The 26599-nt window shown below is 44.8% G+C and overlaps 3 protein-coding genes across 7 annotated transcripts in view; 1 reads left to right on the plus strand and 2 right to left on the minus strand.

Annotated features, from left to right (window-relative positions):
* Dppa3l3 (developmental pluripotency associated 3 like 3) overlaps positions 1–6915 on the minus strand; it is an 8882-nt gene extending 1967 nt beyond the window's left edge. The window contains exon 1 of the mRNA XM_063279651.1: positions 1–6915. This exon is cut by the window's left edge and continues 1967 nt beyond it. Within this exon, the coding sequence (XP_063135721.1) occupies positions 3591–4067 (477 nt within the window). The 5' untranslated portion in view covers positions 4068–6915 and the 3' untranslated portion in view covers positions 1–3590.
* Positions 1–19899, plus strand: part of Sgf29 (SAGA complex associated factor 29) — a 33698-nt gene extending 13799 nt beyond the window's left edge. For 2 of the 5 annotated variants that reach the window (NM_001398753.1, NM_001398754.1), the window contains exons 2-10: positions 8850–8946; positions 11052–11127; positions 12067–12139; positions 17740–17804; positions 18644–18773; positions 18840–18986; positions 19175–19210; positions 19293–19455; positions 19690–19899. In NM_001398753.1, the coding sequence (NP_001385682.1) occupies positions 8872–8946; positions 11052–11127; positions 12067–12139; positions 17740–17804; positions 18644–18773; positions 18840–18986; positions 19175–19210; positions 19293–19455; positions 19690–19806 (882 nt within the window). In that variant the 5' untranslated portion in view covers positions 8850–8871 and the 3' untranslated portion in view covers positions 19807–19899. Of the gene's footprint in view, positions 1–2767; positions 3186–8849; positions 8947–11051; positions 11128–12066; positions 12140–14882; positions 16931–17739; positions 17805–18643; positions 18774–18839; positions 18987–19122; positions 19217–19292; positions 19456–19689 lie in introns of those variants that run through there. The other 3 variants (XM_063286079.1, XM_063286083.1, NM_001398755.1) reach the window with 3 other exon arrangements.
* Positions 19900–19990: 91 nt separating this feature from the next.
* Positions 19991–23511, minus strand: Sult1a1 (sulfotransferase family 1A member 1). The gene is made up of 8 exons (NM_031834.2): positions 23446–23511; positions 22594–22733; positions 22383–22508; positions 22204–22301; positions 21339–21465; positions 21155–21249; positions 20481–20661; positions 19991–20377 (listed from the first exon to the last, which is right to left on the minus strand). Exons 2-8 carry the CDS (start codon positions 22727–22729, stop codon positions 20265–20267), a joined length of 876 nt encoding a protein of 291 aa, NP_114022.1. The 5' UTR covers positions 22730–22733; positions 23446–23511; the 3' UTR covers positions 19991–20264.
* Between the last annotated feature and the right edge of the window lie 3088 nt (positions 23512–26599).

Here is a 26599-nt window from a genome sequence, read left to right on the forward strand (position 1 = left end):
GACAGCAGAGCATGGCGGGGGGGCCGGGGGAGGTAGGCATTATTCCTGGGAGAGTTTTATAGAGGTAGAGCCAGAAGATTAGAAAAGATTACTAGAGTTAGTTTGAGGTCAAGCAAAGCAATTCAGTGAGAAATTTGAGAGAAGCCAGATTGAATCAGTCAGCTTGGAGAGGAGTTTGAGCCAGAACAGCTGAGTTGAAGCAGCCAGCCAGAGTTTGGAAAGAACTAGGAAGGGTGAGCTTATTCAGCAGTAAGTCTCAGAACAGTGTAGGCCTAGATTAGAGAATACGAAGGCTGGAAGCTTAGCAGTTGGAGGCAGTAAGCCTTGGAGTCAGCAGTTACATCAGGAGAATAAAAGTTAATTTTACAGTCCCTAGCATCACTTATTTTCTCCTCGTTGAGTTAGCATTGCATTCTTTGTTGAAAATCAGCTGTGGATATGAAGATTAATTTTATTTTACTTTTATTTATTTATTTTATTTTATTTTATTATTATTTTTTTTTTTTTTTGTTCTTTTTTTCGGAGCTGGGGACCAAACCCAGGGCCTTGCGCTTCCTAGGCAAGCGCTCTACCACTGAGCCAAATCCCCAACCCCTATTTTACTTTTATTTATGTTATGTGCATGGCTGTCTTGTCTGCAGGTATGTTCATCATATGTGTGCATGGTGCTCAAGGAGGTCAGAGAGAGGTCATGGGATCGCCATGTGGGTGCTGAGGATTGACTTAGGGTTCCCTGCAAGAACAGCCAGTGCTCTTTTCTTTTTTTTTTTTTTTTCTTTCTATTTTTCGGAGCTGGGGACCGAACCCAGGGCCTTGTGCTTGCTAGGCAAGCGCTCTACCACTGAGCTAAATCCCCAACCCCCAGCCAGTGCTCTTAACTGCTGAGCCATCTTCCCAGCCCCAACATCAATTTTTGGTCTAGATGTTTTACCCTGGTGCTGCCATGCCATCTCGATGGCCCTTGTGGCAGGGGTGCCGGTAAGGCAGCCCCTAGGGCATGAGTTAGGGAGAGCAAAACCTGACCCAGAACCTGACTGCCATGAAGTGATGGAGATGCCGTTTGAGTACATGGGGTTTTTTGGTGGTTGTTGTTTTGTTTTGTTTTTTGTTTTTGTTGACTTGACACATGCTACAGTCATCTGAGAGTGAAACTTAATTGAGAAAATGCCTCTGTATTTTCTCCGGCCCCCTAAGTTGCTTTTGATGAGTGTATTTTTATCACAGCAATAGAAACTCTAACTAAGATAGATTGGTATTAGAAGTAGAATATTGCTGTAACAGACCCTAACCATGTTCTCTTGGGGAGGATTGTGGGAAGACTTTGGAACTTGGAACTTGGAACAGGAGAAGCCATTGGGTACTTAGAGCTTAATGGGCTGTTCTGTGGAGCTTGGAAAGGTGCTGGAGAAATGCGGATGATACTTGTAAAGTTTGAGAGCACCTCAAAGATGTTCAGGACAGTGTGTGCAATACATTTGAGTTAAGAATCTATGGTGTCTGGTCAGCTGGAGCTGAAGATTCAGCTGTGATTAATAAGACCACTAAAGTAAAACTTTTGCTTTACTGGTACAATCAGTGCTGGTTAGCTAAGGGTTGACAGATGAGCAGTGACTAATAAGAGACTGGCATCAGAAACTGATCCAGAGAGAGCCAAGGCTGCATCTCAAACTGGCAGCCAAATTTGATCACATGTAAGAATCTCCCTCATGGGGTTGGGGATTTAGCTCAGTGGTAGAGCGCTTGCCTAGGAAGCACAAGGCCCTGGGTTCGGTCCCCAGCTCCGAAAAAAAAGAACCAAAAAAAAAAAAAAAAAGAATCTCCCTCATGTTACAGGCTTTGGTGGCATGAGAGCTTTAGGGTTGAAGGATCATGGAGAGCAGCCGAGGCTCCGCACCATGTGGCGGGGCAGAGGTACAGCCCAGTTACCACAGAGACACCAGCATATTTGGAGGTGCCAGGATCATGGATAATTGCCTAAGACAGGAGGCTGGCCTGACTTTGTAGGACAAGCTCCATGATCTGTTTGGCAGGACTGGAGAAACAGAGCTGTAAGGGAAAATGAGGACACAGCTGTTCCAAGATATGATTGGAGAGAAGGGTTTCATTGCAGATCTGAGGAAGAGGACAGCCAGAGAGGCATCTGGAAGGGTCCAGATTGAACTGGGTCATGAGAGGAGAGAGGGCTAAGAGGACCAAAAGAGCCTGTGACCAAATTATCAGGGTTATAGAGAAAACAGATGCTTGGGAAAGAGAAGGGGGAGCCCCTGAGCTGGAGAGATTTAAAGTAGGGGGCAGGATGAGAAGTGGCTGGGGCAGGATGAGAAGTGCTGAGGAGCCAAAGGCACTCAGTGAACCTAGAGGCCAAGGATACATTTTGACATGCTAATAGGCATTTTAGTCATTTGTCCTGCATTTCTTTAGGACAGGCCAAGCTGCCTGGGTCATTGTGAGTCCCAGATAATTCTCTTGAAATAAAATGTTTTTTAAAGAGAGGAGGGGAAGGTTGGGGAGGGTGGTCTGAAGTTAAGAGACTTTGGAGTATTAAGACATTGGATATTTTAGAGAAAATTTTGAACTTTTAAGAAGACTGACCTTTTAAAGTGTTTGAATTTTTAAAGACCAGGATACATCAGGGTGTAGGGACACATGACCCTGTCTCGCCCCCCCCCCCCAAAATTATAATTTTTTTAAAAAGACTGTGGGAGCTGGGTGGTGGTATAGGCCTTTAATCCTAGCACCCAGGAGGCAGAAGCAGGCAGATCTCTGAGTTTGAGACCAGCCTGATCTATAGCATGATTTCCAGGACAATCAAGGCTACACAGTGAAGCCTATCTTAGAAAAAAAAAGATTGTAGTTTTAGTTTGCGATGTATTTTATATTGAGGTGCTGACATTAATATGAAATCTTTGTGAGTGGGCAAGAAAATAAAGACTAAAGCTGAATACTGATGCCACTTGTGTGTCAGATTGACAAGGGGTTTTGGAATTTTTTTATTTTTTTATTTTTTTTTAGGAATATATCAACCAATTGTTTATTACACAGCATGAACAAACACAAAAATCAAGCCTTTTCCAGATCTTGCTGACAAGCCTATGGTGTCAAAACTCGGAAACGAGAGGCAGGACCAGGAGTTAAAAGACCAGCGAGGCCTCATGGAGACCTTGTCTCAAGCAGAAATAAACAGGGTTGGTAGCACACACGAACTCTGAACATCACGAGTGTGCACATACCCACACATGCACCTGTAAAAACAAATCCCCCATCTCCAATGTCTCGTTCTAATCTGTTCTTGTATTTATTAAAGATAACAAATTTGCCTTTATTACAAATTTCTCTGCAAACTAGAAAATCTGAAAGATCTATTCCAATTACCTTCTAAATCAAACTACCAGGCTTTGACTCATGCTCAATTCTTGGGTAAATTTGTCATTCGCATGAATCCAAATGTCACACATCCTATATAATTTAAAGGTTAACAAGTAGAAGAGATGTCCCTAGCACCAAGAAAAGTTTAATCTTAACAGAAAACAGCTTTCACATCTGCTGTGTGGCACCTTTAACGGCAAGGACGGCGTACAATTCGAACTGCCCTAATTCTTCTGGTTCTGCCCGATTTTAGCATTCTCAGACGGATCCCATCTCTGATAATGGCAGAAAGTGCAGAGACATCTAAATGGCTCATCTCTGTTCTCATTTCCTTCAAGCTGTCTTTGTCTCTGCTCAATCCGAACAAATCTTCTCATCCTTGCTACAGGTTCTTTCAGCACCGACGACAACAATGTGTGGACCCTTCTCTTGGGAAAGGCGCTTTGAACTTCCCTCATGATTCTTTCACTTCTGTTCTCCACAGGCTGGTTCTGAACCCGGTGACGAAGGCTGTGATGACGATGATATTTTGGCCACTTGGCACTGGGGTTCAGGGTTAGCTTTTTCATGACCTTTACTAGTGTTTCTGGTTGTAGGGTTTCTGAATCATTGGGGTGAGTCCTCTCCACCTTTCCTCTGAGATCTATCATCTGAGTTTCTGGATACACAACTGGGTCAACTTTCTGTGATGGCTCGTCCATGGCGGTGGGCAGAAGCCTCAAAAGCCAGCTCCGAACAAAATTGCTAGCTAATCTTTGGAAAGACCTAGACTTTGGCCCCAACTAGCAGACTGAAGTGCTGGAATTTTTTTTTTTTTTTTTTTTTTTTTTTGTAATCAACTTGAAAACACAATTGAGAAAATGCTTCCATAAGGTTAAATCCTTGTGCCACCATGCCTGGACCTAAGCTTTTCATGGCCACTATTCCTCGAGGTCTGGATCAGAAGCTTGTGTATTTCATTTCCGGATTGTCGTTCACTCCAGATTAAAAGTCCAAATGAAAGCAATAGCCATGTAATAATGCCTAGATATAACTCTTCCTTGTTCAGCAGCAAATGCATAAGCAATAAGCTTAGCTGGGTGGGATCTTCCAAAGCTACTCTGCTCTTTTTCTTCTTGGACATAGGATTCAGCAACATTCTACTTCTTGATGCCCCTTTATTCTTTGAACCATACATTTTTACTTTTCCTTTCGTAGCTTCTTCCTTTTCATCAAAAGATTCTTCATAAGAGTGAAATTTGGGGTTAGAGAGATGGTTCAGTGGTTAATAGCACTGACTGCTCTTCCAGAGGTCCTGAATTCAATTCCTAGCAACCACATGGTAGCTCATAACCATCTGTAATAGGATCTGATGCCCTCTTTTGGTGTGTCTGAAGAAGACAGCAACAGTACTCAACATACATAAAATAAAAATAAATCAACATACATAAAATAAAAATAATTTTTAAAAAAAAAAGGTGAAATTTAACCACACAACAGAATTTATGCCAGGCTTGTTTGAGACTTTTGTCAAAGCAATTAATCTAAATCTCTTCACCTTAGCCTCAGGTAGACTCTCTGGACAATGGCAAAAAGCAGCCACATTCTTCATCAAAATATTACAAGAACGGTCTCTCAGCCACATACTAAAATTCTTCTCTGAAACTTCTAGAGCCAGGCTTCCACAGTTCAAACCACCTTCAGCAACAAAGTCTTCTATATTCCTACGATGATAGCCCTTTAAGCCCCACTTAAAGCATTTCACTGAATTCCAAATCTAAAGTCTCCAAATCTATATTCTTCCAAATAAAAGCATGGTCAGACCTACCTATCACAGCAATATCCCAGTCCCTGGTACCAACCTCTGTCTTAGTTAGGGTTTCCATTGTTGTGAAGAGACACCATGACCAAAGAAACACTTTTTTTTTTTTTAATATTTATTTTATGTCTATGAGTACACTGTTGCTGTCTTCAGACACACCAGAAGAGGGCATCAGATCTCATTACAAATGGCTGTGAGCCACTACGTAGTTGCTGGGAATTGAACTCAGGACCTCTGGAAGAGCAGCCAGTGCTCTTAACCGCCGAGCCATTTTCTCCAGTCCCAAAGAAACACTTATAAAGGACAATGTTTTTTTTGGTTTTTTTTAAAGGTTTATTTATTTTATGTATATGAGTACACTGTAGCTGTCTTCAGATACACCAGAAGAGGGCATCAGATCTTACTATAGATGGTTGTGAACCACCATGTGGTTGCTGGGGATTGAACTCAGGACCTCTGGAAGAGCAGTCAGTGCTCTTAACCCCTTAGCCATCTCTCCAGTTCTAAAGGACAATGTTTAATCGGGGCTGGCTCACAGGTTCAGAGGTTCAGTCCATTATCATTGAGACAGGAGCGTGGCAGCATCCAGGCAGGTGTGGGGCTGAAGGAGCTGAAAGTTCTACCTCTTGATCCAAAGGCAGACCAAAAAAAAGACTGGCTTACGGGCTTACCATAAGCAGCTAAGAGGAAGGTCTCAAAGCCCACCCTACAGTGGCATGTTCTCCAACAAGGCCACATCTCCTAATAGTGCCACTCCCCGGGCCATGCATATTCAAGTCGCCACACCCACTGAGCCATCTCTCCAACCTGCTCCAGACCATCTCCCCTGCTTTTACCTAAGCTCATTAGGCAGCAATATGCCTCTTATTGTTTGAGCTCAGCATCCTGTTTTTCAAAAGGCTGCTTGTCATCACAGTGGTTTGTTCCACAACTCTCCCAGTTTCTTTGTAAAAACACCAATGCCTAGAGAGATGCTCTTCTGTACATATCGCATGTGCAGAAGAAGGGTGCCAGATCCCTTTCCATGTGGAACCTTGTCATTGTCTTTATCCCACGTAGTCGTCTGCCTCTGAGCTCTTCTCAGAGAATGCTGAGAAGCTGATTGGAGCAGTAGGATGCTTCTGGTTATGTTGCAGTGGACGACTTTGTGCAAAGAATGTACATGAAGGCATTTGCCCCTTGCCTCCTTAGGCTCTCAGTTGTGCATCTTTCTGTTGTCAGTGTGGTGTCACATTAGAGCCTTTTTCTCCCCTTTTTCCCTTGTCACAGTGCTAGATATTGAATGCAGGACCTGTGTACACAAGGCAAACACTCTACCACTGAGCCACACCTCAGTGTTTGTTCTGTTTCCTTTTTTGAAGTAAGGTTGCCAGTATCCATTTTCCTGAGGAAGGCATTGAAGAGGTATGGAGTCAGCTGTGGGACCAAAGCCACTTTGTCTTTGGCAATTCTTCAGTCCTTAACCCTTTGCTATTTCATGGCAAAAGCTGCTCACTTTTGTCAATTCTTCTGTCCTTAACTCTGTGGTTTAGTGACCAAAAGCTGTTGATTCCTGACAATAAACTCCTGCTGCTATCAGCAGGGAATCTGACTCTAGGGCCCCTCATTGGCCAGGTGAGAAGCTTGGAGTTTGTTAACTCTTTGTGAGCCAGTAAAAGAGAAAAGGTCATGCACACACACACACACACACACACACACACACACACACACACACATTTTTACCAGACACATCTACCTGTCTCAACAATTCCACAAGTGTTCATGCATATTTATATACATGCACATATACCCACACATGTATATATTGTACGTATATAGAGACAAATGCATAAATATATACATTTGGTTGATGAGCCCCAAATGCCACACTTTATCTCTTCTCTCTGGCAATTTATACCTTCTTAGACAAAAGTTCTTTATAAAACTACCTCATAGGTAAAATGTTATACAGAATGGGAGTTACAGAAGGATGTTGATAGTGTGGGGTTTTTTTTTTTTTTGTTTTGTTTTTCTTTTTCTTTTCTTTTTTTTTTTTTTTTTTTTTGGAGCTGGGGACCGAACCCAGGGCCTTGCGCTTGCTAGGCAAGTGCTTTACCACTGAGCTAAATCCCCAACCCCGATAGTATGTTTGAAAGCAGTGTTTCATTCTATGAGCTCATTATAAGTTCAAAACAACAGGTTCATGGCCTTGCTTTATCATAGTGCACATCTGTGGCTTCGTCCTTGGACCTGACCTAGAATGACTGTTTGTCCTTGGTCACAAATTTGTCCCCAACCTTTTTTTCTTAGTGTGATTGTGAAAGCTCATTGTATTCCTTATTATTCAGCCTTTACTTACTATTCTATGAGGAGGGGGAGGCACATTCTATTCTTGATTCTTTATTATATCTTTCTGGCAAAACAACTAAGAACATCTTAAACTTTCTTCCCAAAATTATTTTAATCAAATCAGGAATTCTATAAAGTCATTAATTCATCTAAACAGCATTAATTTATGAAAGTTCATCTTCATGCTGATCTGGAGGAATTTTGCCCAATAGAGTAGGCTGTTGCCCAGGAATCACTCGGCTATGTAATAATGGCAGGAAAAGCATAGCAGCAGCAAAACAATCCTGGAATGAACTCCCTAAGGACCCCGCATTCTCAAAGCTCACCCATTGCAGACATGCAAAAAAGTGGGCTGTCTCCAGAAATCTCACTTGCTTGCCAAAGTCTTTCTTAGATGACTTCTGACCTACGCTTTCATTATGTAGTTTAGTTCTGGCCTGGAACTTGGAATGTTTCCTTCAGCCACCTGAGTAGGTAGAATTGTGGGTATCTACCCCATGCCTGGCTCCAGAGCAACCCTACTAAGAAGCAGGGTGGTATGCAAGATTCCAGCAGCCCTCTCCCCCAGTTCCCTATTCCAGTCAGCCTTTTTTTTTTTTTTTTTTTTTTTTGAGTTGCCAGGCGCACACTTTTTTTTTTTTTTAAGATTTATTTATTTATTATATATAAGTACACTGTAGCTGTCTTCAGACACACCAGAAGAGGGCATCGGATCCCATTACAGATGGTTGTGAGCCACCATGTGGTTGCTGGGAATTGAACTCATGACCTCTGGAAGAGCAGTCGGTGCTCTTAACCACTGAGCCATCTCTCCAGCCCTGTCAGTCAGTCTTTATTTTAAATGTATCTTCACCTAGTCATAACTTTCTCTTTTTATCTTTTATTGTTGTTTTTATTTTTCTAATTATGTTTTGTTAAATAACATTTTATTTTCCTCATAATACTACCATATTTACCTTGCCATGAGCGTGTGTGTGTGTGATTTCTCTTTCTTCTCTAGTAAGAAAATAATGTTCCTTTGACTTGGAAAGCATCTTCATATAAAGTCTTATTTAAAGTACAGTGTGGTGGTCCTTGGCTATTATTCTGACTACTCTGAAAGCTAAGACAAAAGCTCTCAAGGTCAAAGCCACTGTGGTATGTGCCCACCTTCCCTCTGCATGCGTTTGTTTCTTATAAGGACACAGTCACTCCACATCAAGGTTTTATTCTAAGCTAGCTTGCATCTGCAAAGGCTCTATTTCCAGAGAGGTCATTCACATGTGTCAAGGATTAGGACTTTACATGTCATCTATACAGTTCAACCCATAGCAGGCAATGACAGCTTTCCCATCCTTCTTCCCTCTCTGACCAGATGCCCTTCACAGGCCTATCCCATGGCCCTTGTGTCTGCTGACTCTCGAATTGCAGAGCTTCTCACAGAGCTCCATCAGCTGATCAAGCAAACCCAGGTAAGAGCAGAGTTTGGGCTGTGGTACTAGGCTGTATGGAGGTGGGGTTATGTTCAAAGAGACCTCAAGTACATGAGCAAAGAAGCTGTGAAGGCGGTGGAAGGAGGGATTCTTGTGTCTGACTGCCATTCCTGTTGGGTTTTCTGTCAAGTACAAGATTTCAGGGTTCTTTTTGTTTAACAGTTGTTTGAAAGACAGACCTATTGAAAACATTTAGTGATTTTTAGTAATTAGTTGTACAACTGCAACCATGATTAGTTTTAGACCACACATATTAGCTATCACTCCTCTCCTTCCTCTATTTCCAAACTCCAAGTAAGCATGGATGCTCTTACTAGGTGACACAATATGAAGATTTAGAGTTAACTTCCAGCATCTAGTCAAATGGCAAAGCACTTTAGAATGGGATTTAGACAACCCAGACTTGCATCTTAACCCTGTGCTGCCTAAATTAATTACCCTGGCCCATGTCCACATATATTATATTTGAAGTGCAGTTCAGTTGGAAATAAAGCTGCCCTTGTGCTCTCGCAGGACTGTGGTTTTGCCAGCTGCAGATAGTTTCTGTAGTTGTGTGACATTTGTAATTTGGGGACTTTTCAGAAGTCATGTAAATGCTAGAGCCCCAAGAGGCAGGGCAGTTTGCCTCCCTTAAGCAGTGGAACACAGAGAAGAAACAATAAGATATCCCGACTTTGAAGATCTAACTTGCCTTAAGGAACTCAACAACCCCTAATCAGCAGAAGCTAGTGTTAATGATAACATTGCTCCCTTTTGACTCCTGACTTTATTCAGTGATCTCTTTCCTCTCCCCTCTATCTTTTTTTTCTCCTACCTAGTGTTAGAGGGTTGAAAGGGTGGAAGAAAAGGGGTGGAGAAAGAGTGAAAAAAGGACCCACAAAGTAGCAAAAGACTGGCTACAGCATGTCTTGTTTCACAATGCATAGGCCATCTTCTGTTTCTTCTTCGCAAAGCCTTTTTCTGTTCTGTTTACTCTGCTACTCATGTTGTGCATGTATACCAATGGGCTTGGTGTGCTTCATACCCAAAAATGTACAGTGCCGCATTCCAGTAGTAAATGGATAATCACGTGCACCTGTAATTTGTCCTGCGTGACTACCAGGGAATTGGATCTGCTTAGTGCACTAATCTTTTTTTTTTTTTCAGACTTATTTTTATTTTATGATTATGGGTGAGTGCCTACATGTTCTCTGTGTGCATACCTGGTGCCTCCAGCGGACAGAAGAGATAATCAGATCCAGAACCTTTGTCCTCTGAAATGGCAGCCAGTGCACTTAACTGTTAAGCCATCTCTCCATTTCCTATATTTTAAAATAGCTTTTTTTCATTCACAAATAAAGAGTGGTGTATGTTTGTGCCTGTAGCATACTGTGACATGTTGGGCATGTCACTGCTCTGTTTTCTTCATTATTACCAAGGATTTGCCAAGCATTTGCTCATTGAAATATGTGTGTGTGTGTGTGTGTGTGTGTGTGTGTGTGTGTGTGTGTATGCACATGCGCACAAGCGCGCTTTGTTTTGAGACAGTGTCTCTCTATGTAGGCCTGGCTAGCCTGGAACTTGCTATGTAGACCAGGCTGGCCTAGAATTTGTAGACCTATCTGCTTCTCCCTCCCAGGTGCTAGACTGAAAGGCATGTATCATACCTTACACACTGGTTGTTCTGCTGGATCACATGGTCTAATGAGCCAATAGGGAGCAAGTCCCAGAAAGTCCTTTTCAGATAATACCCTTTGTAGTAAGTGTACCCTGAAAAATAAGAGTGATGAAATACTGGCACTTTTTTACTAAGTGAAAGATCACAGTAGGTTACATATACTTCATTCTAACTGTGTGGCAATTCTAGAAAGGACAAAACTAGAGAAGTAAAAAGATATTGCCAGAGCCTTGGGAGCATGGGATGGGATACGAGGATAGCAGGGGTGTGGAGGATGCTTAGGGAGGTAGGACTCTTGCATATAGGACTGTGGAGATAGGGACAGATCCCTCAGGACAGTGTAACCCAGAGGGAACCTTAATGTAAACAGGGGGCTTTTGTTAGTGTAAAAGGTCTACCTCATGGCCTCTTGACCTCCTCCTTACAGGAAGAGCGATCGAGAAGTGAGCACAACTTGGTGAACATTCAGAAAACCCACGAGCGAATGCAGACAGAGAACAAGAGTAAGTAATTCAGGGCAGGAGAGAAAGGAGGTGGGAAGGAGCTGCAACTAGGAACAGGAACTTACTGTGTCTCAAAAGCAGTTTTTGCTGTATTGCATATTCCAAAGTTGTTCTTTAGGGTCATTATTCCTTTGGCTGAATGACCTGAAATGACAGGGACTGATGACAGACTGCTCTGCACCAAAGGACCTAGAGTCCCTCAGCTCAGGACTAGAAAGGCAGTCTTGTATGGCAGAGAACTTACCTTACAGCAGAGCTCCTCTATGGCCTGTGCATATGCCCCAAGACAGGCCATCGCCCTGAGCCTGCTGCTCTCTAAGTTAAATTAGCTTTGGACAATGCATACTTCTTCTCAGTAACTGTCATGACATGTCCATGACATGTATGGACAGGTAACAGGTTAGAACGCGCTTTTCAAGAATGATGATGGTGTGTTTACCATATGGAAATGTGATCATGTCGAACAGGAAGCCCCTTTTAGATGTATGTTGGGGTGGTTGTATATACGCATATGTATGCATATGGGTATATGTGCAAAGGCCAACCTTGTGTTTGTTCCTCAGACACCATTCACCTTTTTTCGTTATTTGTTTGTTTGTAGACACAGTACACTATGTAGCCCTGGCTGTCCTAGATCTTATTGTATGCCAGACTGGCCTTCAACTTTTAAAGTTATAGATATCTACTGTGATTTTAATAACAAATGCATCTGGCATGCCTGACTTTTTTTTTTTACTTGAGCTATAGAGCTGGTTCCTGGTACTTGCAAGTGAGGCAAGTTCTGTCCATACTAAGCCATCTTACTAACCTGGAAGCGTGTTTAAACTTCCAGATGCCTGGAATCCAGGCCCTGGCCTCTTCAAGCTGACCCTGGTGTCCTGGAATCAAGGCACATACTGCCACCTCCTCTTGTTCATGCTCCTTGTCCTTGTTTTACAGTTTCTCCTTATTACCGGACAAAGCTCCGAGGGCTCTACACAACCGCCAAGGCCGATGCGGAGGCGGAGTGCAAGTAAGTGTCACTCACGGGGTGCTGCTCTCTCCGTCCCTGTTGCCCGGGCTGGGCCACATATGCTCGGGGACCATGGCCTCAACTTACCTTCTGTCTGTGAAGAGGGTCCCACTCAGCCTTTTCCATTGCTTGAACCTTCCCAAGCTCTTGTTTCATTACCCAGCCTTCCCCTTTAGCTTATTGTTTTATAGATGGCAGTAAAGCTTGTCCTGTCCCCACAACTTCCTAGTCATGTGACCTGACAGTCAGTCAGTTGAATCTCTGTTGCCTTGTCATTACAAACTGGTTAACAACTCTATCAGACTGTGAACATACAGTGGGATTATGGCGAGAATGCCAGATTCTACAAACTGTTCCGGCCCTCCCCTCCTATGAGGTACAGACTATTGCAGCCTGTAATGGAAACAAGGACCACTAGGTGACACTGCTGTGCTCCGGTACCATTCCAAATACTTCAGTTTATTTTATTTTTTTATACTGAGTCATACCATGTAGCCTTGGCCTGGAACTAACCATGTAGATCAGGCTGGCCTCCAACTTACAGAGATTAGCCTCCTTTTGCCTCCCTAGTACTGGGATTGAAGATATGCACCACCATGCCTGGTCTAAATACTTCATATATTTATTTATGTCACTTGATCCTCAAAGCACTCCTTTTTGTAGTTTATAGTGTTGTCCCAATTTACTGTCAAGGAATTATAAAATCTGTCAAAACCCATACAACTTGGAAGCCTGGCTTCTAAGGTAGAAAGTCCACAGAACTCTGCCAGGTGCTGAATAGGGCCTCTCTACTGCACACTTATTTTAAATGAACACATCTCACAGAATTCTGACAAGTTACAGTTAATGTGGCATTATATGTAGCCAATTCTCTTTACCTTTTTTTTTTTTTTTTTTTTTTTTTTTAAGACAGGGTTTCTCTGTGTAAACCTGGCAATCCTGGAATCACTCTGTAGACCAGGCTGGATTAAAGGCCTGCACCACCACTGCCAGGCTTTCTTTTTTTTTTTTTTTGGAGCTGGGGACCGAACCCAGGGCTTTCTAGGCAAGCGCTCTACCACTGAGCTAAATCTCCAACCCCCAGGCTTTCTATTTTTTAGAGCAGGTTGTAGCCAGAAAATTAATTTTAAGCCTTCCTAATAAGTGTTAGCCTGATGTTTTTAGTGATTCCTGCATTTTGAGGGCCATAAGGATGCCCTACGTGGCTTAGGAAGAAGGGTAGTTCACAAGAGCCTGATGTACCACAAGCCTCACTTTAGAGGCCTCTGGGAACCAATAAAGCCTAAAGCTGCAATAAAAAGGGTTGGGGCAGGATTCAAGGCCAGTTAGAGACCAATTCCAAGGTGATGACATGGTAGAAAGGTAGGGAGCAAAGGCTAGCCCAAGAGCAGCAGTTTTTGAGGTTCATTAGGGAGCTAGTTTGCAGACAGGAAGATCTGGATGTCAGAGTTTCTAGTTTGGTTGGAGTGGTCTGACGTGGTTGGGGCACAGAACAGAAGATGGATGGGTTCTACTCCTGCAGAAGAGCACTTGCCTGGGCTAGTGGAGCTTGCATAAGGCAGAGTGCTGCATGTGGGTTGCTTTTTTTTTCTGTTTGTTTGTTTTTTGTTTTGTTTTGTTTTTGTGCGTGTGTGTGTGTGTGTGTGTGTGTGTGTGTGTGTGTGTGTGTGTTTCCTTTTGTAGTGCTAGGGAGAGGACCCAGCACCTTATGCATACTAAGCAAGCTCTGTACTATTGAGTACACCCCCAGGTCTTCATTTGAGAGTAAAAAGCAAGCCGCCCCTTCCTTCCCTGACTGAGCAGAGTGAAGACTCAGACTGGAGTTTGGTATGGAATGTCTGGCATGACTTACCTAGCATTCAGCACTTAGGCAGTTAGGTACACATGGGCCTACATTGAAATATTTTTCCGAATTCAGGTTTTTAGACTCTTAAATAATATAGTCACCCTATAAACATCCAACCAGACCTTCCCAACCTAGCAGCTGGAAGAGAAAAAGCAAGCCAAAGAGATGAGGCTACCAGGTCCAACCATTCAGGGTACTTGCCAGGTAGGTCAGACAAACCCATGCCACTTGGTGTTAGGTAATCAGTAACATACTGTTTCTTATATATCAGATACATTTTTAAAATTTATTATATATCATATATATTGGAACATGATCCTAAAACTGTAATCATCTCAAAATTAGGACATCAGTTCAGATATGAAACTGTGACCCAGAAAACTTACTCAAGTTTCACTATGAGACAGGTCCTGTCCTAGTGCAGATCTCCATCGCTCAGTGTCTTGTTTCGAGTCTTCTTTGATCTGGAACAGTTTTCAGTCTCTTATTCCTTTGTCACTTGACCTTTTGCAGGTTATAGGCTAGTTATTCTGTGGTAGTCCCTCCTATGGGTGTACTTAGTGCTTCCTGACTTCTAGAATCAGGTTTGAGCTTCTGCTTCGGGTGTGTGTAACACAGTAACAACTTTCTATTAGAAGGCCCAAGATACTATTGTCTCATTGCTTGATGTGGGATCTCCCAGGTTTCTGTTTTCCTTTGTGTAATCACCAAATGTCTTGTGGGGAAATGCTTTGTGGCTGTTTTGAATATCCCATTTCACATAACTTCTAGTTTTAAGTACCCTTTTGTTTTTTCCTGAAGGATTGGGCTGGATTCTTGATGGGTTTTGTTGTTTGTTTTGATGTCATGTAGACTGCAGCTTTGGACTTATGACATAAAACTATGTTCTCCAAACAGTCCCACAGCAACATCAGCCTCCTGATGTTCTTTGGCCTCCTGACTATCATTCTTTGCTTTCTGGAGTGCCAGCACCCACAAGCTTTGCCAAGGGTTTGTGGAAACAGAATAACAGTGACCCACAGTGAAGTTGTTCCTGCTGATCAACTTTGGAGCCTTTTCCATAAGAATTCACAAGATCTGAGATAAAGAAACTTCTGGAGAAGCTGTACGCTGTCTACTGTCTACTGCCAGCCTGGAGCCCCTGTAAATTGGCTTCTGGAAGCCAGGCCACCGGACCACACAGGAGTGGGGACGGCTTCAGTCTTACAGGGAATGAGTCCCTGTGACCTGGCCACACTGAGCTGGGCTAGTCTCTCTAGGCTCCTGGTTCCTCCCTTCCCTCTGTACTTGGAACAGCCCTGGAGTTTCCCTGTGTTGTTTACTCCTTACTGTATTGGAATGCCCAAAAGAAGTAACTTAATGGGAAGAAGGATTTATTTTGGCTTCATGCTTTGAGAGGGTTTTCTAGCGTGGAAGGGAAGGCATGGCAGCAGGAACATGAGACTGATGGTTACATTGTATTCAGGAAGCAGAGCTCAGGCCAGAACCCATAAGGTCTATACCTTACCAGCCCTCTTTCTTTAGCAAGGCCCCACCTCCTAAAGCATCCAGAATCATGCACAAAGCTCTAGCTAAGGACCACCTGCTCAAACACAGAGCCTGTTAGGGAGTGGTATACTCAAATCAGGCATCCCTTCTTGTCATTCAGGTCAGAGCTTTGTCAGGATTTCTGCAGAGTAGGGCGGAGCAGTGGCCTCTCAGTGACCTTCCTTCTCAGTGGTATCTCCACTTTATACAACATTGCTCTTTGTATCTTCTGGTGGTATTCTTTGTTTCTGTTGTTGGTTGATTATTTGAAATAAGATTTCTCTGTTTAGCCTTGACTGTCATGGAACTTGTTTTGTAGACCAGGCTGGCCTGGAACTCAGAGATCCACCTGCTTCTGCCTGCCAAGTGCTGAGACTAAAGATGAGCCACCATGCCTGACTGCTATTTATGCTTTTCCAGTTGAAAATAGGGTTGGGGATAGTGCTCAGTGCCCAGCTTGCAAGTGGCCCTTGTTTCAGTCCCTAGCACTAAAAAGAATATATAGTCATTGGTTAGTTAACATTCTGAGACTCGTCGTTGATGAATCTCAGAGTGTGAATATCACAGGGCATTGACATAAACTTTGATGTATTGACACTGTGGTCTCTTACATAATAAAGACATTCTGTGAATATCAGCTGTGTAAGGTAGCTGCCAGTGTCACAGTTGTTACTATAATCCAGTGGGATTGTATATGACTGTCAGTGTAGAGCATGTAGCATGTTACACTGTAACATTAAGCTGTCTCTTGTAGAAATTTTTAATTCCAATCTGGGGTTTCTACCCTGCCTTTGGCCATTTAGTTCCTGGATAAAAGACACAGACAACCTTTATGTTTACAATTAAGCCTAAACAACACAGGAGCTGGGCAGATATCTATCCTTGATGCTATTAAAATCTACTTTCCTATTGAAAACCCTGAGTTATTACTTACTGTGTTTCATCTGGGATGCTCCTAACTCCAATTGGCCAGCCCTGGGGCCACGTTTTCATGACTCACCTAACCCATGGCAGCTTCTCTCTCCTCACCTTCTCCCCTGGGGGTTCTCTTCAGACCCCCCCAAGCCTGGGAACCCTAAACCCTGCCTATATTTCTTCTGTTCAACTATTGGCTGTCAGAATCTTTATTCACCAATCAGAAATAATTTGGATCACATAACTCACTTAGGTCTCCCTGAGGGCTGCACTTAGCATTATTGTACACAATAAAAGACCAAACCTAGAGCTGGAGAAATGGCTCAGTGGTTAAGAGCACTGACAGCTCTTCCAGAGGTCCTGAGTTCAACTCCCAGCAACCGCATGGTAGCTCACAACCATCTGTAATGAGATCTGATGTCCTCTTCTGTTATTTCTGAAAACAGCTATAGTGCACTTACAATAAATAAATAAATAAATAAATCTTTAAAAAAAAAAAAAAAGACCAAACCTCAATTGCTGGCAGGGGTGTCATGAGGCAGTAAAATTTATTCACCTTCATTTTAATTCTGTGGGGCCACTGTCACAGAATTGTGACATATACAGTCATTGACTGAGCTATTTGGGATAGTACTCACTTCTATTTATGGTCTGTATTTTTTCTTTTAATATTTTTGTGTGATTGATATATGTGTATGTGTGTGTGGTTTTTTTTTTTTTTTTAATGTGGTATCCACATATATTTTTGTAGGTCCCCAGGCATGGGAGTGTCAGTGCACATGGTTGAGTGTGCATGTAGAGGCCAGAGGTCAGCATTGGGTATCTTCCTTGATTTTTTGAGTATCCATCTTGGTTTTTGAAACAGGGTTTCTCATTGAACCTGGAACCCATTGACTTGGCTGCTTGGCTAATGAGCTCCAAGGATCCAGCTGTCTCTGTGGTAACCCAGTGCTGGGATAACAGGAGCACACCATGCTGTCTGGCTCTCCCATGGGTGTTGGGAATCTAACTCAGATCCTCAGGCTTGCACAGCAGATACTGGACTCACTGTGCCATCTCTGTAGACTCTCCTTTGATGTTGGAAGCAAGGCCTCACTCTAGCCCAGGCAGACCTGGGATTCATTATAGCTAACATAGCATCAACTCACAACACAGTTGCTATAGACTCCTAAGTGTTGAGATTACAGGTGTCAGCCACCACACCCACCAGGAGCTGAAGTTTTCATCATAGACTTGGTCTGAGGAGTCCCCACTGCCATGAAGCTCGTGCTGAGTGCCTCACCTGGCATTCTTTTCTCCCTTCCCTGCCTAGCATCCTCCGCAAAGCGCTGGATAAGATAGCTGAGATCAAGTCTCTGTTGGAAGAGAGGCGGATTGGTGAGTGGGAGAAAATGCAGGGCATTTCTTCACCAGGCAAGGTGGGGGCTTGTGGGACAATAGTCATGGCTTCTAGCAAGGGAATATGGGACCTGAATCTGTAGGGTCACCCCTCAGAGCTGTCTGACACGACTCAGAGGCAGAGAGTTTGCCTAGTTCTCTGCCCACCCCTCATACTGCCCTTGCTCACTCAGCCAGGGCTATCCGTCTCTTCCCTTCCTGTCCTGCTTCTCTATGGCATGCTGTGGTGACAGTCTGTCACCCTTTGTATTCCTAGACCAGCTACATATTTGAAACTTACTTAGCCCCCTGCCTTCCAGGTTTCCTCAGGTTCCATTGCCTTGGCCTCCTGACATCTGCCTTGCCCCAGAAGCAATGCTTAGTGTGATCATGGTACCATTGTTGTTTGTTTTCAATTAAAGAGGGTGATGAGCTATGAGTGTGAGGAGGCCAAGGATCCACACTAGATAATTTGTGCAGCTTTTGCTAAAATTACATGCCCTGGTAGAAAGGAGATAAGCGTAGGTATATCATTCAGGAATTTTCATTGGCCCAGCACCTCAGTCAGGGAACAGAATGCAGCCTGAATCCTGGAAGCCCCACTGTGCACTGCTTTAGTTCCTCTCCACGAAGGTGTCCATTGTCCTGGCATCTCACCCATTTAGTAGTTAGACCTGTCAAGCAATTCCTTAGACTCAGCCTTAGACATCTGTTAAGAAGGGACGAGGATAAGTTTGGGGGACTCCTGGTATAAAGGGCTCCAGCTCAAAGCAGTTGCTGGGGTGTGACTGGGTCAGGTACCATACACAGGGCCTCAGGGGTTCACTTGCTTCCCACAGCGGCCAAGATCGCAGGTCTCTACAATGACTCAGAGCCCCCACGGAAGACCATGCGCAGAGGGGTGCTGATGACACTACTGCAGCAGTCTGCCATGACCCTGCCCCTCTGGATCGGGAAGCCTGGTGACAAGTGAGGGCAGGAACTAGCCAGAGAGGGCTGGTGTTGGGGGGCCAGACTAACAGGCTTTCTCTACAGGCCCCCACCCCTCTGTGGAGCCATTCCAGCCTCAGGGGACTATGTGGCCAAACCTGGAGACAAGGTGGCTGCTAGGGTGAAGGCTGTGGAAGGGGATGAGCAGTGGATCCTAGCTGAAGTAGTCAGTTACAGCCATGCTACCAACAAGTGAGTGTGTGCCTGACTGCATTCGTACCACACCCGCTTCTGCAGCACGGGAGGAAAACTTCCAACAGAGGGTGCTGGGTGGTGCTTCCTCAAGCTTCTTCAGCCCCTCTCATCCTCTCTCATCCCCCACTCCCAGGTACAAACTGTGCCTTTTGTTCCAGCACTGTTTCACTTCTGTTTGCCTACAGGTATGAGGTAGACGACATTGATGAAGAAGGCAAAGAGTGAGTGTCCAAGTGGGGAGCAGGGGAGTCACCAAGCTTTTGGGAGAAGCTTCCCTGGTCATGGCCTATATTGTTCCCCCAGGAGACATACCCTGAGCCGACGGCGCATCATCCCACTGCCCCAGTGGAAAGCTAACCCTGAGACAGACCCTGAGGCCTTATTCCAGAAGGAGCAGCTGGTGCTGGCTCTATATCCCCAGACCACCTGCTTCTACCGTGCCCTGATCCACACCCCACCACAGAGGGTAAGGAGCCACCATGGAAGGTCTTTGGGGTAGTTCCCCTTCGTTCTTCAGGATGCTGCCTTCTGCCTTGTTGCTCTTCATCTCCTACACATAGGCTTCCCTGGTAGTACCAGACCCCTTGAGTGCAAGGTAGAGAGGAAAGCCGGAGAGGTGGGGAGGTGTATCTAGGGCTCAGGGCAAGGAGAGGCTGCCCTGGCCTAGAAGCACCTTGACCCTTCCTGTATGTATCCTCAGCCTCAGGATGACTACTCAGTCCTGTTTGAAGACACCTCCTATGCAGATGGCTATTCCCCTCCCCTCAATGTGGCCCAGAGGTACGTGGTGGCTTGTAAGGAGCCCAAGAAAAAGTGAATCGGGCTGGCAGACTTGAATCTGCCCCAGCCAACCTCATGGGAGAAGGCAACAAAGGAGTTCCTATGATCCAATAAATACTCTTCCCTCTCACCATGTCTCCTGGGCCTCACTACGTCAGACCCTCTTGCCCTCCTCCATCAGACACGTGAGATTGATGGCCGCAAGAGGGAGAAGGTCCAGTCATTTCCCAGTGGCATTTATTCTTTCAGGTAAAATATAGTTTATCTTACTATTTTTTGCATGTTTGTACTTTAGGTTCTTTTTAGGTGTTGGGACTGATTGCTTTCCTGACATGCGTTGATAAAACCCTCTGCCTCAGCCACATCCCCAATCCTATTCTCTTAGCTCAGATTTCCTCTAGGCATACAACAAGTAGATTGAACACATCACATTTTACTTGAGATCATGATGGGCTGTGTCAGTTTGCCTTGGTTCCCAGTATAGCCATAATCCACTCATAGTTCACAACGAAACTTGAAGTCACAATCTGTCATTGTCTTAGCATAGTGGGCATCAAAGCGCTCATTCTGGGCTACAGTGAAGGTATTTTTCCAGTCCCCAGTAGTACCTGGAGAGAGAGAGAGAGAGGAAAAGAGAAAGAGAGAGAGACTGACTGACTATAGGTTACAAGGTTACATCCAATCTCCCTTCCTATCTAGGCTACTACCCACCTTTCCTCATGAAGGGAGAAACATTGTGGTCCATAATCTCAGTGGGGATGGTTGTGTAGTTAGTCATGCAGTTCTCTTTCATTTTCTTGAAAGATGTGTGGTGAACAATGGAATCCACAGTCTCCTCGGGTAGAGAGCGCCCCAAAAACTCTAGAATCTTCTTGATCTCCCTTTTGGGGTTCTGGAACAGGAAGAAGATCTCAGTTTGGATGCTTGATGGAATAAGGTTGGAGGGTCACCTGCAAGGAGCAGGTCACTTCTACTAAGGAATTCTCAGAACTGATTCCTTGACTCTGTGCCTCTTACCCTGGGGCAAAATAGGAGGCTTCCCACCCTGCCATCTTGGCATGATCACTGGGTTCCTTCTGGGAGAGGACAGGGACAGACTTTGATCACTGGCGCCCAGACTTGGCACCTCTGGAGCAGGGAGAAGCAAGAGCAGCAAGCCACCCAATCAGTGATGGCACATATGACTAACACCTACTGCAAGCAAGGTAAGGGCTGTGCAGCTCTCCTGCTGAGCTGTGCTGTGGTCCTCAGCAGGAAGTAGGACTGCAAGTGCTGGTCTGCAGTGGGGCTTGGATAGCATGGGGCTCAGAGGGCCAGTATAGGGCCAGGTAAGGTTCCTACCCAGCAGGTATGACACAGAAGCAAGTGGGAGCAGGCAGGCTCACCTCCTTTATGTCTTCATAGAAGAGATAGAGAACAGGGTGAGTGTGTCTCAGCTCCCACCACTCCTTCACGTGCTGGTACCACGACCCATAGGACACTGGGAGAGGACAGGGCGTAGGCACAGGCCTTGTGAGCCACAGCTGTGCCCCTCAGGTCCAGCCTTACTTGCAGCAAACTCATACCCACCTTCCCCATCCATGAAGTTCTCCAAGAAGCTGTCCCAGGTGCCTGGATCAGGGTGCAGCTTGGCCATGTTGTAGAAGTTATAATAGGAGACAACCACATCCTTTGCATTTCGGGCAATGTAGATCACCTGCAGGGGAAGACAGCCCACCCACAGTTCTGTTTCTTCTGCTTTCCTATCACCCTTCACAAGATCAAGTGAGGTGGTGGGACCTTCTAGCATGCGGGAATTCCCAACACTTCCTTTTGGGATAGCAGAAGAGAAAACAAGACTGGCAGTTGAGTTGTTGAGATCTCATGGTATGGGTATCATTGTCCTAAGATTGTACCTTCTCTGATACCAAAGTCCTGGCAATTCCTTGAACTGTTTTATCTGACTCCTTTCTTGGCAGTACATCCACATGCTAAGTCAGAGTCCCATCAGCCTGTCTACGTCCTGTGAACACCTAGACTCAGCATACACTTTCCTTGTTACCTGAGCCCTTCCAGAGTGACAGCCAGTAACCCTCCATATGAGATGAACCAGGGCTTGAGTAGTCCTACAGTTCCCAACAGAACAAACCAAAGCCACGATGACTCCAAAGGTTCCTGCCTCCTCTCACCCCTTCCCCCTTCCATTCCTTCTTTCTTTGTCTTTTTGAGTGAGACACAGTCTTTTTTTTTTTTTTTTGGTTCTTTTTTTTCGGAGCTGGGGACCGAACCCAGGGCCTTGCGCTTCCTAGGTAAGCGCTCTACCACTGAGCTAAATCCCCAGCCCCGAGACACAGTCTTGAACTTGCTGTGCAGCAAATGCTCCCAGTCGTTCTGCCTCTGCTCCCCACATGCCGGAAGGTACTACCATAATGGGATTTTTGTTGTTTGTTTTTACCTTGACCTTCTGATCCAGCAGACTCTGAGGGAGCAAGGACAGGGGCAGATGTGTCTTAAGGAGCCGTGGGGCTGGTGTCTCTTCCAAAGTTTCAAGACCTATGTTGAACAGGGAACTTTGTTAAACTGGGACCTGGTCCTGCCTTTCTCCACTTGTTTTTAGCACCCCCATGCACATACCTGAGGGAACCCCTGGACATTTGAACTCAAGGAAGGGTACCCGGGCATAGATGGGGGCGCGGCCACACTTCTCTAGCTTGCCACCCTGATAGATCATATCCAGGATCTCACTCATCCAGGTAGTACCTGGAAAGGGAGGGACAAGAGGTGAGCAGGGCTTAGAGTCTAGACCTGCTTCCAAAGTGTGTATATGGTGGGAACCAGTGCTCACCAGACTTTGGGTATGTGCTGATCAGCAAGTCATCAGGCCAGGCTGTGAAGTTCTGCAATGGCCCAATTGTCTCTGCAAAGTATTTGATGAGTGGGATACCCTTCACATGCACTAGCGGTGGACGGGAGAACTCCATGTTGCTGCATTAAGAACAGAGTAAAACCCACTAGCAAGTTCACAGTACCGTGTGCTGAATTATTTAAGACTGGGATCCTGAGGCTTTGGCAGAGCCCCCCCCAAGGTGGCAGGTAGATCTGGGAATCAAAGGCAAATCTACCTCCACCAAGTCACTATTGTGCTATTCGTCTGCTCCCCTGTGGAATGTCCCATGTCCCTAGTGCCCAAGCATACATAGTCCAGGCATTAAAGTACTCTGAGGTAGAATCAATACAGTGTTTGATATTTCCCAGTTTATTCTAGCTTGTATGCAAGAAAATGTTGGGCACCAGCTAAGTCTCTGTACTACTTCCTAGAGCAGCTGCCAGCCCATGGCCTCTCGCCATTTTCCCCCCTTGGACTTCTGTTACCTTCAGAAATGCCTCAGCCCATCTAGAACTGATACCTTATTTTGCTCTGAGAAAAATATAATCAATTTAGCTATGCAGCTTGTTGCAGGGTAGGGAGAGACTTTCTATTAAAATAAAAAGGAGTCTAAAACCAGCCAGAAAAGAGAAGGGAGCTCAGACAAGCTACAGTTGCTCTTCTGAGGTCGGGTATGCATGGGGAAAGCAGAGAGGCTAGAGGCCCAGGCAGGGGTCAGGTAGACTAACAAAAGTATAGGGACTAGCTGGCACTTGAACACTGGAACCAGTATCTGGACAGGACAAGGTGGCCACCCACTCTGCCACTCACCTGATCCTGGGGTTCTGAGCCTTGCCTCCGGGTGCTCAGTGATAGGGATCTTTGTGTAGGCGTTGCAATGTGGGGAATGCAGAAATGGTCTTTGAGCTGAAGATTTTGTGTCCCAAGTGGGAGGGTGTGGAAACAGTGCTAGGACTGGCTGTTCTCCAGAAACAAAACGGGGAGGCGGTGGAGTGGGGCGGAGTTGTTACCCCTACTGTGGACTGTGGGTTTAGCCTGTTGAAAACAAAACCAAACAAGGCAGAGGCTGCAAGGGAGGGGGTTTATTTGCTCTGCTTCTGGCTCCTTCCTAACTCCCCTAGACTTAAGGTAGATCAATGGATCTCTTCTAATTAACCCACTCTAGCAGAGGGAGGAAAGTAGCCAGATGGGACAGAGCATTCACACGCCTGTTGGCTCCAAGCCAGTCTTGAAGATCCTTGGGCTTAGATCAGAGAGAGCAGCCACAGCAGTACCTGGAACCTCTCACATCAGGGAAAGTCCAGAGAGATGGGCAGGAGCAAGGTCAGGGAACTGGAGATGCATCACACTTGGGAGGGATGTTCATGGAAATGTGAGTCGAAAGGTCCTGGAAGGTGGCCCACCATTATGGCTGCTAGGCTACCTCATCCAGTACTACACATGACTGGTGAAGATCAGTCAAGGAAACTGTAAATACATATTTCCATATATTATGTCATCTTTTTTCTTGTGGGTGGGCATTTGGATCCAGTGACAAGCCTTAGAGCCATGGGATCTACTATGAAGAGAGGATCAATGGAGAGGGGATCCACTCACAAAATTTGATACCTATGGATCCTCTCAGAACTTGGTACCTATAGAGAAGGCTACTAGCAGAGCATTGCATCTGTGGAGGGATGGTGCCAAGTTGCATCTCAGAACTGTACTGCCTCCAACATTTTGCTCACGGGTTACTGACTGGAAAGTTGCTTTGCTGTCACACCTGCTGCCACTGGAGCAGGGAGGATAGAAGAATAAAGACCCGAAGCGTGTTTGGGGCCAGCAAGAAATCTCAGATGGTAAAGGCTTTGCTGCCAAGCTTCATGATCAAGTTCAGCCCACAGGACTCTTACAGTGAAAGGAGAGAATTGACTGGGGCAGTTTGTCTTCTGACCTCCACATGTACACCATGGTATGAAAGCACATGTGTACAAACATGCACATAAGCTATATGTGTGTATGTGACTTTTTTAAGTTCGTCTCTTTATCCATCTCCAGAACAAGCTTAAACATTAAAACCACATGTGGCATTTTGTGTGAGAGAACTCCTGAGGAATCCATTTTGGCACTGTGCACACTTAAAAGGTCTGTCTATACCCTGATTCTGTCTTCAAAGAGGCATATTGCTTGGGACTGAGATACTTGGGGGGTGGGGTGCTGAAAACAAATAATCACAAGTCAGCTATCACAGGGTTTTACTAGCCATAGCTCCTGGGAAGACAGTGGCTGTGTACGGATTTGTGGATTAGGAGAAGACTGGATAAATTCAACGAGAAGCTGGTGGCCCCACCCTCTTTAGCTAAGAGTAAGGTAACTGAAGACTGCCAGCTCTTAGAGGTGAGGGACATCACCTAGTGTGTGTGTGTGTGTGCGTGTGTGTGCGTGTGTGCGTGCAGTTTTGTAAGAAAGGGAGCAAGAGCACAGACTCCATGACTACCTCAGTTGAGCAGATGTATAGGGACCTCCATGCAGTACCTCCTTCCTGCAGGGGGTTTGATGTTCAGCTAGAGTAAAAGGTACTAGGATGGATCTTGCAGTACTAGGCCTCAGTCACTTGGAAAGCATATCTGGGCTTCGACATCAGCAGCCCCAGAGTATACAAGCTGGGAATCTCTGGAGTGGAACGAGAATCTGCAGTTTCCTAGTACACAAAGAAGGGAAGTCTTAACGGATTTTAACTGTGCTAAGGGGTTGACCTTTGAACACTCTGGGCTCAGCACCAGTTTAAACAGGATAAAGCAGAAAAATCTCCAACTTAACTGCCTCTCCTGATTTCTGGGCTCCACACTGCAAACTCAGAAGCACCTACTCCAAGACACTTGTGTTTTTATTTCCCATAACCCTTGTGTTTTCCCTTTTTATATACTCTCGCCATGATTATTTTATTTTGCTTCAAGAGGTGTTGTGTAGTTCCCTCTGGTCTTTTTTTGTTTGTTTGTTTTGTTTTTTTTTCTTTTTTTTTTTTTTTTTTTCGGAGCTGGGGACTGAACCCAGGGCCTTGTGCTTGCTAGGCAAGCACTCTACCACTGAGCTAAATCCCCAACCCCGTCTCCCTCTGGTCTTAAACTGCGGTGGTCTTGATTCTTGATCCTGCTACTGCCAAGTGCATGTGACACCACTCCCAGTTTGATCTTATTTTTTAAAAGTTTAGGGGTTTTTTTACTCTTATGTTTATCTAATTTTGCTCACATATGTCTTCTTTATTATATATTTATTTTATTTTTGCTATTTTCTCTCCTGATTCCTAACATGCTCTTCTTGTCTTCTGTTTGTTATATTCTTGTTATAATAAACATTAATTGGGGTTTTCTACCCCACCTTAGATCATTTAGCTCCCAAATTAAAGACACAAACCTTTGTATTTATAATAAGCCTTAAAGCACTAGAGCTGGGCAGATATCAGCCTCTATGCTGTTTTGTCTGCTTCCCTGTCAGTAACCCTGAGATGTCACCGCCCTGTTCTGCCTGGGCCACCTCCTCCTCCAGCTGTCCAGGCCTCCTGAACGTGCTGTCCTGGCACCTCCCCCAAGTCATTGTCTTCTTTCCTTCCTCCTCTCTTAGACCTAAAGCCTAGGAACTGAAGCCCCTCCTACCTCTCTTCTGCCCAGCTATAGGCTGTAGGCATCTTTAGTAACCAGTAGTTTTAATTTAAGGAACAAGATTTACACAACAACAAAAACTAGTAAAAGTGAGGATTTACTCTTAGACCTTTGAGTACAGAATTTAGCATTATAATGCATAACAGCAGACTAAACCTCAACAAATTCTAATTTATTTTTTATGCTTCCTTTGTCACTCGAATCTTGTTTCTACTTTTACCTAATTTTTTGTATTTTGAGACAGGGTCTCTATTATGTAGTCCAGGTTGGTCTCAAACTCATAGATGTGCCTATCTGTACCTCTTGAGTTCTGGGATTAAAGCATA

Source organism: Rattus norvegicus, chromosome 1 (assembly GCF_036323735.1).
Source record: "Rattus norvegicus strain BN/NHsdMcwi chromosome 1, GRCr8, whole genome shotgun sequence".
NCBI classification, from domain to species: domain Eukaryota; kingdom Metazoa; phylum Chordata; class Mammalia; order Rodentia; family Muridae; genus Rattus; species Rattus norvegicus.